The following is an 18,029-nucleotide window of genomic DNA, read 5'->3' on the forward strand; positions in this document are numbered from 1 at the left end:
CAGGGAAAAAGGTTTGCACAACAACCCTGGAGAGAGAATGGCATGTAATGATAGGTCTGTTGCCATCCTCCTTTTCTATTTGTTCCTCTTTTTTATTTTTTTTTTGTAAGAGTGGAATCATTATATTGAATAAAAGCTATAGTACAGTCCCCACATATAAAACAGATGAAAGCAGACCTTCAGGTTGCTTTCTCCCTTACTCCTATGGCCAACACCTGGGCACCCCTGAGGAACCCTAGGGTTCCATGGAGCCCAGTGTGGAAACCACTGGATGGGAGGCAGATATTATTGGTTTAAAAAGTATTGGTTGATTCTATGATTGTGTCCTTTCCAGAGACCAGCTCTGAGCATCCCTATCCCTTCTGCTGGGATGGTGCAGGAAGCTCATGATGTGTCTGCAGAGCTCCTGAGTCTTAGGGAAGCTGACAATCTAGATTTCTGATTAAACATGGTGGATTGGACTTTAGCATTTAGGGGATGCTCCCTCCCCAACCCACCGAAACAGAAATCAAGTATTTTATTTTTAGTGCAAACCCACTAGGACAATGACAGTAGATGTCAGCAAACATGTGGAAGGCGGAAAGCAGATGGTTAAGTGGTCACTGGTTCGGCAGAGTAGACCAGGCTGAAAAGTAAGGACCTTCACTGGAAAATAAGGGCCCCACCATCCTCAACACAGAGCCCCCAGGAAGGGTCGGGAGTTGGAGGCCTCAGAAGCTGCTGAAGATGAGGATGACAGGTGGAGCTTTGGGGTCCCCCAGGTATTATCATCCCAGAGCCCAAAGCAGACTGTTCTCCTGCCCCAGGAGACAGACAGACAGGCTCTGGATGTGGGAGACTAGGTCCAACTGAGAGCCTGAGGCTAAGCAGATACCAGGGAGAGGAGGAGGAATTCTGCTTACTGAGCAGGGGTACCTGCTCATACGAGTCCACCCACCCCAAGCAGGTGTTTGAGATATTCTTTCCTGGAGAAACGAGAAATCAAGAGAGAAGTACCACAGAAAATAATGACAGGAGGCCTCCTCCTCCTTAGGCCCTAGCATGACATTCCTCGCAAAGTCCCACACCCAGGAGGGGCTGAGCAGCCTTTAAGTGCCTCTTAACCATGAATGGACCACCAGAGTCAGGCACTCCAGGGAAACTATTAACAGGAAAGAAACCCAAACCAAACAGGAAGGAAACATTGGTGAGATAGAGATCATTGTTAACAGTATAAGTTGTAGATGCTGTAGAATAAGGATAGCCCAGGTTCAAATCTCAGCTGTTCCACTTACCAGCTGTCTGGCCTTGGGCAGGTTATCTAACCTCTCTGAGCCTCAGTTTCATCACCTCTGAAGTAGGAGTACTGTTATCCACTCCATAGTGTTGTTAGGCAGATAGAAGCAAGTTAATATTTATGATGTGTTAGAAAAGTGCTTGATAAAATTAGGCAATATAAGGGTTTAATAAATGAAAAATAAATGCAGGAAGCAGAAGGAAACATTAAAATGATTTAATTAAAATTCTCAAAAGAGATAAAAGACAACACTGCATCCATAAATACAAACACAGGGTGCTATTAAAAAGGAGCATTCAGAGAAGAAAAATCAAAATTAAAATCATGATTGCAGGTATTAAAAACAATCTATAAAAGAATTGGAATTGAGGAACACTGCCAAAATATTTTTTAAAAAAAAAAAAAGACAAACAGAAAATAGGAGAGAAATAAAATATGGATCAATTTAGAAAATCCAACAGCCTGCTACTAGGAATTCTAGAATAACAAAAAGTAAGAGAACGGAGAAGAGCACATTGTGAAAGAACTAATATGAACCAAATTCTCAACTGAAGTTCATGTTCTTCCAGATTGAAAGACTTGGCCAAGTCCTGTCTGTAATAGTGGCTAAACAACCAGACCAAGACACATCTTTGTGAAATTCTAATGGAAACTAAGAGAAAATCTTAACCATTTCTGGAAAGGAAAAGAGAGTCATGTATCTGGAATCTAGAATCAGAATGGCCCAGAGCTTCTGGAGAGAAACAATTGAAGGCAACATGTCCTGGTGGGAAAGGGGATTGATCTTTATTTTCTAAGACAGAATCCTAACTCAGCAAACTGTAAAGGAAGTGCAGGGTAGAATGTGGTTTGGAAAAGCAAATTTCCCATATAGACTTTTCCAGAAATTACTGGGGGATGAGAGAATCAACCAAGAAAGAGAATCACATATGATTCTGGAGACAGGAGAACTGGCCTAAGGAGATTCCCAGACATAGATGAAAAGAAAAACCTGGGAGATCGCTGAGCAGGAGACCTAGAAAGCAGCCAGTCTAAACTGGAGCAGACACCTGTTGGCTTCAAAAGGGACGAACCTTGTGGTTCTGGCTAAACAGAGAGGTGTTTCACAGATCTGCCCAAGAGCCTGGGATTCCTGGTGATAGGTACCTGGTGAGTCAAACAGACCAGAGAACAAAAGGCAAGGCAAACAAAACATAGAAAGACAAAATAGCATCACACAACACCAAGCTGAACTGTGAACAATATTTACACAGCCATAGTTATATGAAAGAAGCTGGTCATCCAGCCAGGTATACACTTGTAATCCCAGTGACTCGGGAGGCTGAGGCAGGAGCATCTCATATTTGAGTCGAGTGTGGGCAACTTAGTGAGACCCTGTCTCAAAGAAATAAAAAGCTAGGGGGTGTAGCATAGTGATAAAGCACTCGTGGGTTAAGTCCCCAGTACCAAAAAAAAAATAAAATAAAATAAAAACAAAGCTGGAAACAGATAGAACCAAAATATCAAAACACATCCTTAGAGGATGAAAGGAAAAAAAAAATAGTTCAGCACCTCCAGACAGGAATCTCACATCCTCACCTTCCATGATAGGAATTCAGTGGATAATATCTAAAAAAATTTTTTCAACCAAGAAATAACTGCCAATCAGTTGATACCCATGGAAATCGGAACATGAACACCACAAGAAATGGCTCCAGCAGTGAGCTGGGAGCCGCAGCCCCTGAGGAGTGGTACTCAGGGGGCAGGAAGAGGTGGAGCAGGAAACTGATGCTTTTCATTAAAAGCCTTGCAGTACCATTTGGCTGTTTAAATTATGTACATAGATTGCTTTGATAAAAATAAAAGTTAAATTAAAAATGATCATAAATTTTCAACATAGCTGGGAGGTCTGAGCAGCTATCAAGGGTAACATGTCTCCTCTCCCCCATTACAAATGGCACGAGGCAAGAGTGGATGTTGACGGTGGTTGCTATGGTTTCTCGGCTTCCAGGGTAAACTCTGGCCTGTGTTCGGAGAGGCCAGCTGAGATGGGATGCTTACTCCCCAGAGTGGGCCCAGGTGTTGGCGGGGGTCTCCACTGGTGCCTGAGGATTCCGGAGAAATGATTCCATAAATCAGAAGCATCAGTGGGGACAGGCATCCATTCCACAGCCAGAGGCACCCGGCTTTTCTCATTTTGGGAAAACCTTGCTCAATGCACATGCTAAGTGCTATGCAGAAAATATAGGTGATTTTGTTAAAACTCCCAGCCAGCCAGCCAGTGGTCCACAGTGAATACCTAGGAAGCTTACAAAACAGACTCACCCCCAGGGATCATGTCCCCTAATGAATACATCTCCTTTGGGCAATTACTATGTGCTGGCCACTCCAGTGCTACAGATAATGGGCCCAGTCCGGGTTTTCAAAGAATTCACAATCTAAGGACCATCTAAGGAAAGCTATATGCTATTACATGGTGGATGGAAACCCATTCATCCAACAGCTTTCCTATAAAGTGCCTAAGGAGTGCCAGGCATTTGCAGTCTGGTGAGAGAACACGTGAATATTTAAGTGTCATCAAGCGCTGTGACAGATAGAAGACAGACTGAGAGCAAAGGAAGGGCAACCCCTTCTAGAAGGGAGGAAAAATGTATCTCTCAAAGGGGCTTCAGAGAGGAAATGACTTTGGTCCCAGTCTCAGGCCTGTTGACCAGATTGCTAGACAGAGCGTGGGAGTCAGAGGAGAATGTGGGGCCATGGGGAGGTGAGGTCCCTAACATGGAGAGGAAGAAGGACCAAGGCCAAAAATGGCTCTGGGTGTATTGGAGCAGCTAAGTAGAGGTCAAACCACCAAGAGCCTCCTGGTATGTTTTGCTAAAGCACAGGTGTTCGTGCCCAAATCCTGCAACTCAAATTGTGGTCCTCCAACCAGGAAGATCGGCCTCACCTGTGAGATTGTTAGACACATAGAATTTCAGGCACTGTCCTGAAATGTGCCCCATAACACACTCCCCCAGTGACTCCGGTGTAGGAAACTCTGATCTAGACCACCTTTTCCCACCCCTTGGAAAGCTGAGGATGCTCTACTTAACATTGAAATATTTCCCCAGCATCGCCTCACGTGAAAACTATTGTGCTTCCATTTATTATTTGAGAAAACATTCCATAACAAAAAGTAGCTAGGAATCCAGTCGTGCCATGGGTGGACTTTGGCTTCTATAATCACATCACAGTCTCTATACTACACGATCCATTCAACAAACTGAACAGAGTTCAACAAAATGTTGTACCTCCCTTCACCCTCAGCATAAATAAGCAGAATTTTTATAAATAGAATCTTAATCATCCACTAACTTCCTGCATCATTTCAGAGATATGGCCCTTCCTGGTGGCTTTTCAAGGGTGGTATCTCCCACCTGCTGATTGCCCACCCAGAACCAAGGCATTTCTTATCAAGTAATTTATAATTTATAATCTCTGAGCCTGAATGCACTAGAGAAACACATTACTTAAAGAATCCTTGGGATAAATCTTTTTGTAATGGGATTAGACCCAACTCCATGCACAGCACCTCACTAATATATGTTTTGCAAGTATCCTGTTTAGCAAGAATGTAGTCCAGCCCCACTCCTTTTTTTTAAGAGAGAGAGAGAATTTTTTAATATTTATTTTTCAGTTTTTGGTGGACACATCTTTATTTTAATTTTATGTGGTGCTGAGGATTGAACCCAGCGCCCCGCACATGCCAGGCGAGCGCGTTACCGCTTGAGCCACATCCCCAGCCCCCCACTCCTTGTTTACATAACCAATACCTAACATTACTATCTCCTTCCCCAAAGGGGGCACATGTCCCTATAGAGTATAAGGAACTTTACCTGTGTTTTGCCTGATTCTCATACTAAGATTCCCTGTCTCAGGCCATTTTAATCCTTTAACAGATTAGCTTTTTTAACAGATGTGATAAGCAGTTGTGTTTGCTTGCTGCTGCTACAACAAAACACAGGAGACGATCAGCCTACAAAGAGGAAAGATTTATTTTGGTTCATGGCTTCAGAGGTTTCAGTCCATAGTCACTTACAGAGAACATCATGGCAGGGAGCCTGTGGAGCACAGGTGCTCACCTTATGTCAGCCAGGAAGCAAAGAGAGAGAAAAGAGGGGCCAGAGCTCCAAGATACCCTTCAAAGACACACCTCCAATCACCTACTTCCTCCAACTAGCATCTGCCCTAAAGTTTCCACCACCTCCCAGTAGCCTGTTAAATTAAGAGATGAGACCAGAACCTACATGATCCACTCACCCCCCACCCACCCCCCAAAAATGCCCTACCTCTGAACACTGCCACTCTGGGGACCAAGCCTCAATACATGAGCCTTTGGGGGAGATTTCTGTTCCAAACCACAGGTCTCTGACACAATGCGTGAGTGACAAGAAGTGACTGCCCTGTGATCTCACAGCTAATAAGTCATGGAACGAGGGTTTGAATCCACATCTTCTGATTTGGTCCACCTCTGTCCTCTTCACTTTAAAAATGAAAAAGAAGACCAGTGGCCTTGGGGAACCGAGTTCAACACAACGTAGCATGTTCTCACCATGTCGTGGTGTCTTTAAAATGTCCATGAGCTCTATGGTTCTGCAGAAAGGGCTAGAGTTCTTGGCTCTCACCAAACTCTTGTGGCCACCCAGTAGCACCTCCTGGAGGCATTGGTGAGGACGCTGTGCTCCATCATACTGCCACCCAGGACAGACGATCACAGCCCATCCAGCAAGCAGACACGATGCTGGTATTTTCTCCTCCGGAAGTTCTCCTCGCCTGGAAATGTCACCTGTGTGCAGCCGAGCATGAGCTTTCCCGTCTCTGGGCTGGCTTTGGATTTTCTTGCCTAAGAATGATTTACTGGGCCTGCCAGGGAGGGGCAGAGAGGGAGGACAAGACATGCACTAGCCGATTTTATATAAGCAGCAATTTGTGGATTCTTCTTGCTATCTTGACGAAAATCAGCCTCTCTGACTTGATGTGAGTTCTGAACAGCCACATCCAGTTTTTCAAATCTATTTTTTTTAATGAGATGCAATGAGGTAAAGAGATTTATACATGGTCCCCAACTCATAGAAAATTAGAGCTAAAAGTGCCTGAGAGACCAGCCCCAACTTGGAAACTAAGGCTCAGAGAGACAATGCAACCTGTATGAGGTCACACAGTTATAAAATAGTATGGTGGGAAATCAAACCCAGGTCCCCGATGTCAGAGCCCGTGTTTTTCTTAATGCACTTTGCTGCCTCCCTCGCCAGACCTTGTCCTCTTGAATTTCTCTGGCACAAGCAGAAGAGCAGGGACCAAGAGAGTATATCTTGAGGACCTGAAAGAGCATTCCACAGGCCTTCTTTACCTAGGCTCTCGAGGGCTGGGACACTTGTCCCTATCACTGTCACCAATTCACACTTAATGAGTTTTCCCTGAACTGTGAGATAAAAGGGCAAAGTCTGCACAGCCCACTGTAAACCAAATTATTACAGCAGGTAGCTCACGAGCTTGTCATCTGGGACCACTGAGTCTTTTGGACATCTGGCAAAGGGCAGAGGAAGATGAAAAGTGAGGACACTGGATCCCAGGCTCTGCCCAGCTGCCAGTTGACATCCCCGCCACCATGGCTGCTCCCTTCTCTGCCGGCCTCACTCTTCCCACTGAGAAGTTAGTTAAAGAACAGTCTAGGTGTCTCCTAGCTCCAAAATTGTAGGTAGCCAGGAATCTGACCTTGACCTTCACTGAGCTTGGTTTCTTCCTCTGTAAGATGAGCAAAATGTAAGACAAAATAACTGAGTCACACAGGGGAGCTCTTGACATCAGCCTCTGGATGACTGGAAATCCCGTACGGTGGAGTCTGGGAAAAGTCCCAAAGCTTACCGGACCCCTGCCAAGATTGTTGTCTGCCATCTTCCAGGCAGGATTCAAAGCTCAGTGGCTCAAGGTCCTGTCCTGCAAAGTCCCAGAAGTCCCCTACCCAATGCAGAATGGGGCCAGTAGCACCAAACTGCACTGAGCATCTGTTCAAGGGGACTCATATAGGAAGGCAAAGAGCCGTGGAGCCAAGTGGACAGAGATTCTGTCTTGGATTTGCTTTGTGTGGCCAGGGCGAGATAACCTCTCTGAGACTTTTGTGTATCCCTCGGTAAAATGGCGGTGCCCACCTGAGGAGTTAATAAAATGATCAGCTGGCCTCTGACCACCGGCCACGCCACTGCAGCCTCCTTGCTCTTCTTAAAATGGGCCAGACGCATACCTGTCTCAGGGTCTCGGCATTGCTGTCCCCTCTAACCCTGCGTCATCCGTGGGTCACCTGCTCCCTTCACTCGGGTTTACCATACAAACCCGGTCACCTAGGAAGGCGGTGCCTGACTCCCATCCAAGGGAGCAGTGTTGGCCCAGTCCCCTCCCCCAGCACCTGCCCTGCTGGCCTAATGGCGCACATGTCCCTGTATGGAGTCTGTCTCTGCAGCCACAATGTGGGCTGCCTGAGGACAGAGACTCTGCCTGGTTTGCTGCTGGGCTTCTGGTCCTTGACCAGCGGACACACCCACGACGCACACTTAATATAACACAGTCCAGTGAATGAGGGAGCCAAGATGGAGTGGTGTAAAGCACCCAGCTCCGTGTCTGGTCTTCACGGGGGCCAGTTCTTTCTTCTTGTTTCCATGAACTCCAAAGCAGCATCTCAGAAAATGCTTTAGGGACAAAAGAAATAAGAGCAATGTCTGTACATTTCAGAGACAATCTCTCTCTCTCTCTCTCTCTCTCTCTCTCTCTCTCTCTCTCTCTCTCTCACACACACACACACACACACACACACACACACACACACACACTTCTTTTTGGGCAGACCCCCAAGCACTTAACCACCTGTCTAAGGCTCTCTGTGGTTCTGACCCTCCAGGTAGGAGAGGCCTGCCTCTCTGCCTCTTCAGAATAAGGTGCTCCTCTCTGGGGTGATCCTTGTAGGGGTGTGTAGTGGAAGATGGGGTAGAGCTAGGACCAGGGGTGAAATCCACAAGCAGGTGGTTTTTAACTAGTGTAGGAATATGCTGTGAAAACCATGGTGAGCCCCAACAGGTGGCAGGTCTTCATCCCTGAGCGTCCTCAAGTGTAATGGCTGTCCTTCCACAAATGGTACCACAGAGGGGACTCTGCTGTCTCTCAGAGGCTAAGAGAGAGCCCATAGGATAGTACCAATCTATACCCAAGCAGGAAATGAACAGCACCTTCAAACCAGGTGCTACCAGGAGAGGTTAATGGAAGCCTACTTACAGAACTATGAACAGCCAACAAATATATGAAAAAAAAATTCTTCAACATCTTTAGCAATCAAGGAAATGACCATCATAACTACACTGAGATTTTTTTTCTTACTCCAGTTAGAATGGCAATCATCAAGAATACAAGTTACAATAAATACTGGCAAGGATATGGGGGGCAGGGTAGGGAGGCACTCTTAGACATTTTTGCTGGGAATGTAAATTAGTACAATCACTATGGAAATCAGTGTGGAGGTTCCTCAAACGACCAGGCACAGAACCACCACATGACCCAGCTCTACCACCCCTGGGTGTTAATCCTAATAAGTTAAAGTCCTCATACTACAGTGACGCATGCACATCCATGTTTATGGCAGCACAGTTCACAACAGCCAAGTCATGAAACCAACCTCGATGTCTGTCCACATATGAATGGATAAAGAACATGTGGTACATATACACAATGGAATTTTACTCAGCCATCAAGAAGAATGAAATCATGTCTTTTGCAGGAAAATGGGTGGACCTGGAGAACATCATGCTAAGTGAAATAAGCCAGACTCAGAAAGTCAAGGGTCATATGTTTTCTCCCACATATGGAAACTAGAGAGGGAAAAGGCAGGGGCGGGGCTCATGGAAATAGAAGGAAAACCAATAGAGCAGAGCAAGGAGAGAAATGCTAGGGAATGAAATTGATCAATTATGGGCATTTTATTTTTGTGCATGTATGAATATGTCATAATGAATCACACTATTATATATAATTACTATTCATTCATAAAAAAAAAATTTAAAGGAGTGGGCAAGTTCTTGGGAACCTGATCCAGGGTGGTCAGCATCCTGGGACTGAAGGCAGAGAGAGCCATTACCACTCCCAGGGACAGGGAAACAGAGCTGGTACCAGAAGCCGGAGGGAGAGCAGTGCGGAGAGCTCCCTCCAAGCCCCTCAACCCAGTGACAGTAAACTAACCCACAGTGACCCAGAAAATAGAGCTGAGAGGCTGAGTTCAGAGCCCAGCCTGACTGTCCTTTCCCCGTCCAGTTTCCTACCTGGGTTACCATTGACTGATGCCAACCAGAAGCTCCTGGACAAGGCAGTCCATGAACACTGTCCCTGCAAGTCAGACTCCAGGGTGGACTGAGAGTGGGGACCCACTGGGAGAGGAGGGGCAGGAAGCGGCCGTCCTGCACAGGGCGCCTCCTGTACTGTGAGACACCCCCCTTCAGTGCCGCCTGCCTGCTGTCCACTGCTCCCAAGTGAGCCCCTCACCTGGCCATTGTTATCAAGTCAGCTTTGTTCCAAACAAGATTGCTTTGTATCAACGCATCCCTCGCCTGAGCCTAGAAAATTCCCCCGGCTTTTCAGAGAAGCTTTTCTTCTTCCTTCTCTCCAGTGTTTATTTCCTTGGTGTGTTTCCTGTAATTTGCAAAGATTAAAGATTTAAGCTTCTTTTATTGCCATGTACTTTCCCTGCCCCATTATGCATTCTGCCCAACGCTCCCGTCTCTGCTCCAGCAGAGCTCCCAAATCCTTTCTGCATGCACAGAGAACCCCTCCCCAGGCAGGTCTCACCTCGGGCACACTCCTGAAGAGCGTGGGAGAACTTGGCTGCTGCAGGTGGCACTCGCTGCACCACCCTCCTCTTGGTTCCGCACGGTCTTGCCTGTGAAGCCGTCTGGGTTTCAGTTTGGTCTCAATTAACAGGGGCTCCTAACGCCATGTGTGCAACAGCTTTCCTTGTCTCTGGGCTCCCTCTCCTCTCTCTGGGGCTTTGGATCCTGGTGTTCATGATGTGTAAACAAATCCTTCACTGCACCAGGGGCCTGCACTCTTCTGAAGGAATTCAGTGTTGAAGCATTTGATGATGGGAGTCATAGGAGGATTTGTACAATCTGTCCAGCACCCATCAGGCTACCAGGGCAGCCACACAGGGCCCCCCCGGGCTCAGAAGGACCATATGCTTGGTTTAACGCTGTGTGATCACCATATGGAAGTCCTTTCTTTATTTTTTTATAATAATTTGTTTTTTTACAAATAGATTTTTAACAATATTGTTTAATGATATTTTTAACAAGGGCTCCACATTTTCATTTTGTACTAAGGCCCGCAAATTATGTAGGTGTCACCAGTTATCGTTATGGTCATTGTTGCTGTCCTGTGTGCAGCCTCACCTGCCTCTCCAGAGTCACCGGCAGCTGGCATTTCCCAGGGTCGATCAGAACCCTGGCAGATACCCAGTACATAAAAGGGCAGGCAAGAGCAGACCCACACAGAGGAGGTTTGCACTCATTTGCTTCATTCTGGGTTTATAGAACTCGGCTCTGTGCCAGCCACTGTGCTAGGGGATTTAGGGGACATGTCAATGAAAGAGATATTCCCTCTCCTCCTTCCCCCTGCAGAACCCCAGACGTATGAACCAGAGCATCTGCTTGCATTAAATGGACCCCACTCCTTGTGGGGTAGAAAACATACTGAACTAAAAATCAGGAGATGTGGCTTCAGGTCCTCACTCTGCTCCTGACTTGTCTCAACAAACAAGGTGTTTCTCTTTTGTGGACTAAATCACTGTTTGCCCAAATGTGGTTGGCCTCAGAAAACTTCTATCGGAATTCCTGAGAATGTAGATCTCTGGGCTCCCTCCACCCAGAGATACTGGATCAGAATTTCCAGGGGCGAATCCCAGCAATCATAATTCTGAACACTCTGGATGATTCTAATGTGCCATCTTAGCTTGGGAACTTCTGAGGTAGGTAATCTAAGGTCCCCTTTGGATCTAGCAGTCTGTGTGTAATAACTTGGCTCTAAATAATTTTGACATGTCCAGGAAATGGATGAGAATTAGGGGTGTGAGGACGGCGATTTAGGGGCCTGCCGTTCATAACCAACCTGTAGAACAATCCATAGAAGGAAGCCAGGGGCAGTTCCAACAAGAACCAGAAGCAAAGTCTATCTGGAATAAGTACCTAGGGTAAGCAACACCCAGGGGACGCAGGACTGCAGCCACCATGGTCTGGCCATGAATATGCATGCTTCTGTGCTCAGAACCCCACCCAAGTCACCTCAGGTGACAAGCCACCCTCAAGGGGCACCCACTTAGGAAGGCAAGATGGCGGAGTCCTCGTCCCTCCTGCAGGGCTGAAAGGGCTGCTTCATAGCTGGATATTCTAGAACTGTGCTGTCCGAGGCTGCGGCTAGCCACGTGGGCTGAATTCATTTGATTTAATGAAAACGAAAGTTCCAGTTCCTCAATGACACTAGCCATGTCACAGCCTGTAGCTACCCCTTTGGACAGCACAGGTTCCAGAGTATTTCCTTCTTTGCAGAAAGATCCCCTGGACCGTGCTGTTCTAGAAAGAGCAGAAACTTTACCCATCACCTTGGCTCTTTTCATGCGATTGCTGGATATTTGTAAAGAAATGCGGTTACTTTAGGATTTTACTCTCTCTCCCCTACCCCTGATCCTTCTGGAAGAAGCTAGCATCTCTTTCAAATCCCTAACCCCTCCTGATTAGCCTCTGGCGGTTCTGGCTGGCAGCTCGCGGTCTGTTTTGCCCATGACTCTCAGCGCCTGCGTCCGAGAGGCTTCGTTTCTCATTTCTTCCTGTAAGCCCTGGGTTCGCGCTGTCTTACTGGTCTAAGGTTTCCTGAGCTCAGTTGTACAGCACACGCGCACAGCGTCTACTATCTCTGGAAAACAAGTTTGGGCACCTCTCCAGTTCCCTCCCACGGCTGGCTGAACGCGCCTTCGGTTCCTCCCAGCACAGGTGTCCCTGTGATCTCCACATCACGCCGCTGCTCATCCCTCTCCACTTTGAGCCTGTTCATCAGATCCTCATCCCTCTCTTGGTCAGATGTTAGAAAATACGGCCCCTGAAAGCTAACCACCCGATCCCCTTCTCCCACCCAGTCCTCCCTCTCCTGAAGTCCTTCCTCATCTAAAAACCTTCACAGAGACTCCACCTGTGTGCCAGGCCCTGGGCGAGGTGAGGAGCAGGGCAATGAGTCCATTCACCATCTACAGGAGACAGTGACACACACCACAGTTGCCCAGCAATGTTTGAATGGGAGTTTGGATGGTTGGTCAGGGGAAACAAATTGCAGAACAATTAGCTCTGTTGCTGGGAAGGAAAATGTATTCCCAGATCTCCTGGGAGTCTCTTGCACTCAATGAAGCCATATTCTGGCCCAGGGTCTCTTTTCCTGATACTCAGTGTCCGCCACTGCTGGACTCCTTGTCTGAATTGTGAAAGCCCTGCCTGTCCTTCCCCTGGCCCTGGCTGCCTAGTGGACTTTCCTCTCCATGCACCCCCCTGACCTTGGACTCTCTCCCAGCTTCAGTCTACCCATGCCTGACTCAATTGGTAGCTCCCGTGGTTTCTACGGTTCCTGCCCATCCAGCCTTTCTCTTCCGTGCCAGCTTTGGTGTGCCCAAACCCTAACCCCAGTACATCCTCCCTCCCTCCATGTCCCCCTGTTTCATCTTCTCTCATTCCTGAATTTACCCATCCTCTCCTCCATTCTTTCCTTTGACAACATTTCTTGATCTGGACTCCAGACTGACCCTGCCCATTAATAATGATTAACAGTGAGGTTTGGTTCCAAATCTCTCAGAGTCATTCAACGGGCATCCCCTGAGTGCCACTGTGCCTGGCCCTGAGCAGGACCTTTGAAATCGGGAGGGAAAGTCCAGCACTTGGCCTCAGGATGCTGCAGCTGATGGAGGAGGACAGTCAGAGAAAGGATGGTCCCAGGGAATGGCAGCAGCTCTAGAGGGTAGGTTGGAATCTACAGCAGAGCAAGAGAAAGGAGCTGCTGGGGGCAAGGCCGGGAACTGACTCCTCAGTGACAGCTTCACAATGACCAGATGAGCAATGCAGAAAGACAGAAGGAGGTGCACATGCATCTGTGCTCAATAGGGACCAGTGACAACTAATCCAGATAGCCTCGAGAGCATAGCCACAGGGTGCCCCAAAGCAGGGTTCTGCCCAAAGCAAAGCTGGACCAGGGGTATGTTAAGGAGCTGGGCTCCTGATAAGTCAGAGAGAGAGCTGTTGGGCTTGCATTTTCAGAAGCCCATTCTGCAGCTATTTAGAGAGGGTAGGACAGAGAGCAGGGTCCAATAAAGGCGGATGTAATCCCCTAAGCACATGCCCCACCAACTGTGAGCAGAACATAGTGGGTGAGCCAGGCTCCACCACCCACTGCCACCTCCCACTGCCAAGGGCCATTTCTCCTGCCCAAGGGGGAAAGGAAGGGGCAGGGGCTTCTGCTCTAGTTGCCTCTCTCCTGCAGCACCCAGGGGGCCAGCCCTGGACTTTCCTTTCCACTGCTGTGGTTTCTTCCTGATAGTCTCTCCCTCAGCTCCCAGTCAGGAGAGAAGTTAGTAAATTAAATAAAAGAGCTTCAAAGAATCCACCCAAGAGGCTGGGAGGGAGTTGCATTTGGTCAAAGACCTACCCATTACTGGCTTTGTAATCCCATTCTACAGATTTGGCGACTGAAGCAAAGACTTGGCCTACCTGCCCTGCATTATCTTCCCATAGCTACTCTAACAGGGTACGTCAAATGTGGTGCGCACAAACGACACAACTTTGTTATATGAGGATTCAGACATCCAAAACAGGTTTCGCTAGGTTCAATAAAATCAAGGTTATTGGCAGAGCTGTGCAGCTTTGGGGGGCTCTAGGAAGAGATCCACTTCCTTGACTTTTCCAGCTTCTGGAAGCTGCCTGCATCCCTTGGCTTGTGGCTCTTCCTGTGTCCTCAAAGCCAGCAGCCCGGGGTCTTTTCATTCTCTCTCTGACTCTGAGTCTCCAACCTCCCTTTTTCAAGGACCTCCATGATTGCATTGGGCCATCTGCATAATCCAAGACGGTCTCTCTATGTCAAGACTTTGAACTGAGTCCCAGCTGCCATGTCCCTCTTGCCGTGTGGGGTCACAGATTCCGTCTCCAGTGTTGAGGATGTGCACACCTCAGGGAACCACTATTCCACCTCCCACCTGACACTTCCGGCATCCCCTGGAGCTTTTCAACCCCAGGACTCCGCGAACAGCTGTTGTCACTGACCCACGGCTCTGTCCCTCTTTGTTCTTTCAGAGGAAACGACGTTTGAAGCGGGAGTGAAAGTTCAGATCCACAGTCAGTCCGAGCCGCCTTTCATCCAAGAGCTGGGCTTTGGGGTGGCTCCAGGGTTCCAGACCTTTGTGGCCACACAGGAGCAGAGGGTAAGTCCCCTGGGCTCCCCCAGACCTGTGGTCCTCAGCCTCCTCCGGCCACTTGCCGAGGCACGAGGAGGAGAAATGAAATTGCCACCCAGGAGGTGGCATGGAGCTGGCTCTGTAAAGGGCGTCGCCCTGAAATCGGAGGAATGCGCTGGTTAACCTCCGTCTCCAGTTCTCCCACACCACCCGTCGGTTCCTGAAACTGGGTCTCAGGGAAAGCTTGGCTTGTTTTCTACTACATTGAATTGGTTGAGAATTTCTTTTTTTTTTTTTCCCTGAACATTCTGTCACAGTAGACTTTTCTGAGTGCGTTAAATTAAAAAAGTAATTTTTTTTTTCTTTTTGCCAATGGATATTAAGGGAAAACTGCCAACCAGGGTTTGATAGTCTCATCACTGTGTTTCTAAGGCAATTCAAAGTGACCTATAAAAAGAAAAGGAATGGCAGTGTCCCTCTCCATTCAAGTTAAGTACATGGGCTCCTGCCTGCCTTTTGATGTAGCTCTGGGGAGGGCCCCACCTGCCCCCAGGATGGATGCATGGACTCTACCGTTTCACAGAGGGAGGGCTGGCACCGCCTCACCTCTGAAGTGGGTTTTACATCTCAGAGGGGACACCTTCACCAACTCTCCATAGGGTGGACGTCTCAAAGGAGGATGATGGAGATACCTGGGCACTGTTTCCTTTTTTATCTCCGGAGATTTGTCTTCTGGTTTGCCTAGAATAAAAGTCAGAGAGCCTGCGACGGTGCCGGAGGCCTCAGCCGGGTCATCCAAGATGATTCACTGGGAGAGGCTCTGAGCAGTGAGTTCAGCACAGGGTGGCAGGTGCTGGCTCTGAGCTGGGAGATAGGGAGCGCCTGGGAGAGGGTGACAAGAGTGGTGAGGAAAGATGTGCACAGAGAACACAGGAGCTTGTTTTGAAAATCTGGCTCATCTGCCATCTTTCATCTGCTACTGATCACAGCTGTTCAGCCACTTTATAAAGCGAGAGTCTGCATTAAAGGCTGGTTACAAATCTGTAAGCAAGCTATATTTTTGAGTCTCTGGGGAATTGTGGGTGGTGGAGGCTCCGGCACCCACCGTGGTCTGTACACATGTCTGGGCAGTTGATAAAGGCCAAGGTCAGCCTTCCACTGAGGCCCCTGGGGATGGGATGGCAACTCTGAGGCAGGGGCAAGGGTGCTGGGAGGTGAGTTGGGCCCCAAAGACTGAGGCAGGTGGCATCAGCTAAAATAGGTGGGCAAGGTGGAAACTCAGTAGCACAACTGGGAAAAGTGTATCCCCGAAGATGAAGAAGAAAGGCATGAAGCAGACGGCAGGAGGCAAGTTTAAGGATAAGGATTTGAGAGTGAGGGATAATAAGAACACAGATTACCTAATAAAGGCGCGCAGATGGGCAGCAGCTTAGGTGAGCCCGGAGTCTGAGCTCTTAGATTCAGTAGGCTCTTGGGTCCTGTCCAAGATAAACAAAGCCAGACACTAGTCCAAGTGGTAAAAGCAGATTCCCTTCCATCATGCCCCATGGCAATAGGGGAGAAGGTGCAGGGTGAGTCTTGGATCTTTATAGAGGAGACTGGGTGCTTAAAGGGAGAATGAGGGGAGACGGAGAGGGCCCAGAAAGGCTTGAACAGAAACTTACAAAAACTTACAAAAAGCAGAAAGGGGTGTGGTCCATGGGGAACCCATGTGGGTCTGCTGACTGTCACTTGTTGAAGTTAGGCTCTCACCCTGCCACAGAGGCTGGGCGACAGAGGTCCTGGCCTCAGGTGTTGGCTGGAGCAAACGATACAACCTTTTGACAACCTTGAGTTTTCTCCAACAGGCACTTTAAGCCGGGGGTCTAGTGTCACCCTAGGGATGTGTCTTTGAGCCACTTGAAATTATATAAGTGCTTGTTCCAGTCTTCATAGGCCACAGTTGAGAGCCAGTGGAGAAGAAGGCTAGACAGGCCTGGCTGGAGCATGGTCAAAGAGGGAACTTGGTCAGGGCTCTCTTGTGCTGTGAGCAAGCTACCTCCCTTCAAGAACCAGGCCCAGGTTAGACCAGTAAACATGCATATGAATTCTTGGACTAGCTAAAGTCAGTTTTTGCGTTGTCTGAGGCTAGCCTGACTTGATGGCTTGTGGAATGTGCCGGACGCTGCTGACCTGGGGTGCTGTCTGGCCGGTGTCTACTTTGCTAAAGGTGAACAGAGTATGTGAAACAGCCGTGTTGGAAACTTGAAGGGTTATGAAGGTTGTGGAGAAGGAAGTACATGGAGGCTGCTCTTGTTCAAAGGCCTGAGAGATGAGCTCTTCCTTCCCCGACCTTTGCTAATCCTCTGTGTGTGATATGGAAGAAGTTTCTGGGCTGGGTGGGAAGTTGGATGATTCCCAAGAAGCTGTAAGTCTCTGCTTCTCTCTCCACTATGAAACAGAGGGATTCCCCATGGTGAATAGGATGAAGAAGCAGAATAGATTCCCAGCTGCAGAGGGCCGATGCGTTGTTTGCTTTGAAGTATATTCTCAGCAAATCAACCTCATTCATAGGAGTATTTCTATGATTATTCTAACTAATAATAAGTTATTTGTTAAACATTTTACAGTCTTCAAAGCATTTCCTCATCGTCTCATTTCATCATTTCATTCATATTAATGGAGAAATACAAAAACACATCCCAGAGCTAAATCTAATAATACATTATGTTTACACGTATATAAAAGAGCATATTCATAGGCAATAAGACTTGAAGGAAATAAGCCAAAATACCCACCGTGGGGAAATTATGAATGATTCATTTTTCTTTCCTGATTTTTCCATGTCTTTGATAATGTGGCCTTGTATTATTTATTCATTCTGCAAATATTTGGTGAACACCTACTATGAGAGAAGTCAGGGGATGCGTGGCAGACAAAACCGGCCATCTCTGCCCTCCCAGAGCCTACAGATCAGTGTTTTCTTTAATAAAGGGGAAGATAATGGGAAGCCCATTTGTATGTCCTCATCCTGCCCCATGCAAATCTCCCCAGCTGGCCCTGGTACTCAACATTGCATTTCATTGATTGTTCAGACACATTTTGACACTTCAGAAATCAGGATTTGATTTACAATCCATCAGATCTTACAATCAGACCTCTATTTTTTCTTGCTGGTACCTACAATCATGGTACATCTTAGAATCTGTGGCACCTGGGGAAGTACGGCAGCTCCAGAGCTCTCCATCCAAGGCTCTGCCACCTCAGCTCCAGCTCAGAGAGGCTACGGGTGACAAGACAGTGGGG

General features: G+C 47.7%; 1 protein-coding gene across 2 annotated transcripts in view; it reads left to right on the plus strand.

The window, feature by feature from the left end:
- Asic2 (acid sensing ion channel subunit 2) overlaps nt 1-18,029 on the plus strand; it is a 1,042,689-nt gene that overhangs the window by 964,852 nt on the left and 59,808 nt on the right. For both annotated transcript variants that reach the window (XM_005327776.4, XM_078042466.1), the window contains exon 3: nt 14,644-14,771. In XM_005327776.4, the coding sequence (XP_005327833.1) occupies nt 14,644-14,771 (128 nt within the window). The remainder of the gene's footprint in view (nt 1-14,643; nt 14,772-18,029) is intronic.

Source organism: Ictidomys tridecemlineatus, chromosome 3, assembly GCF_052094955.1.
Source record: "Ictidomys tridecemlineatus isolate mIctTri1 chromosome 3, mIctTri1.hap1, whole genome shotgun sequence".
NCBI classification, from domain to species: Eukaryota; Metazoa; Chordata; class Mammalia; order Rodentia; family Sciuridae; genus Ictidomys; species Ictidomys tridecemlineatus.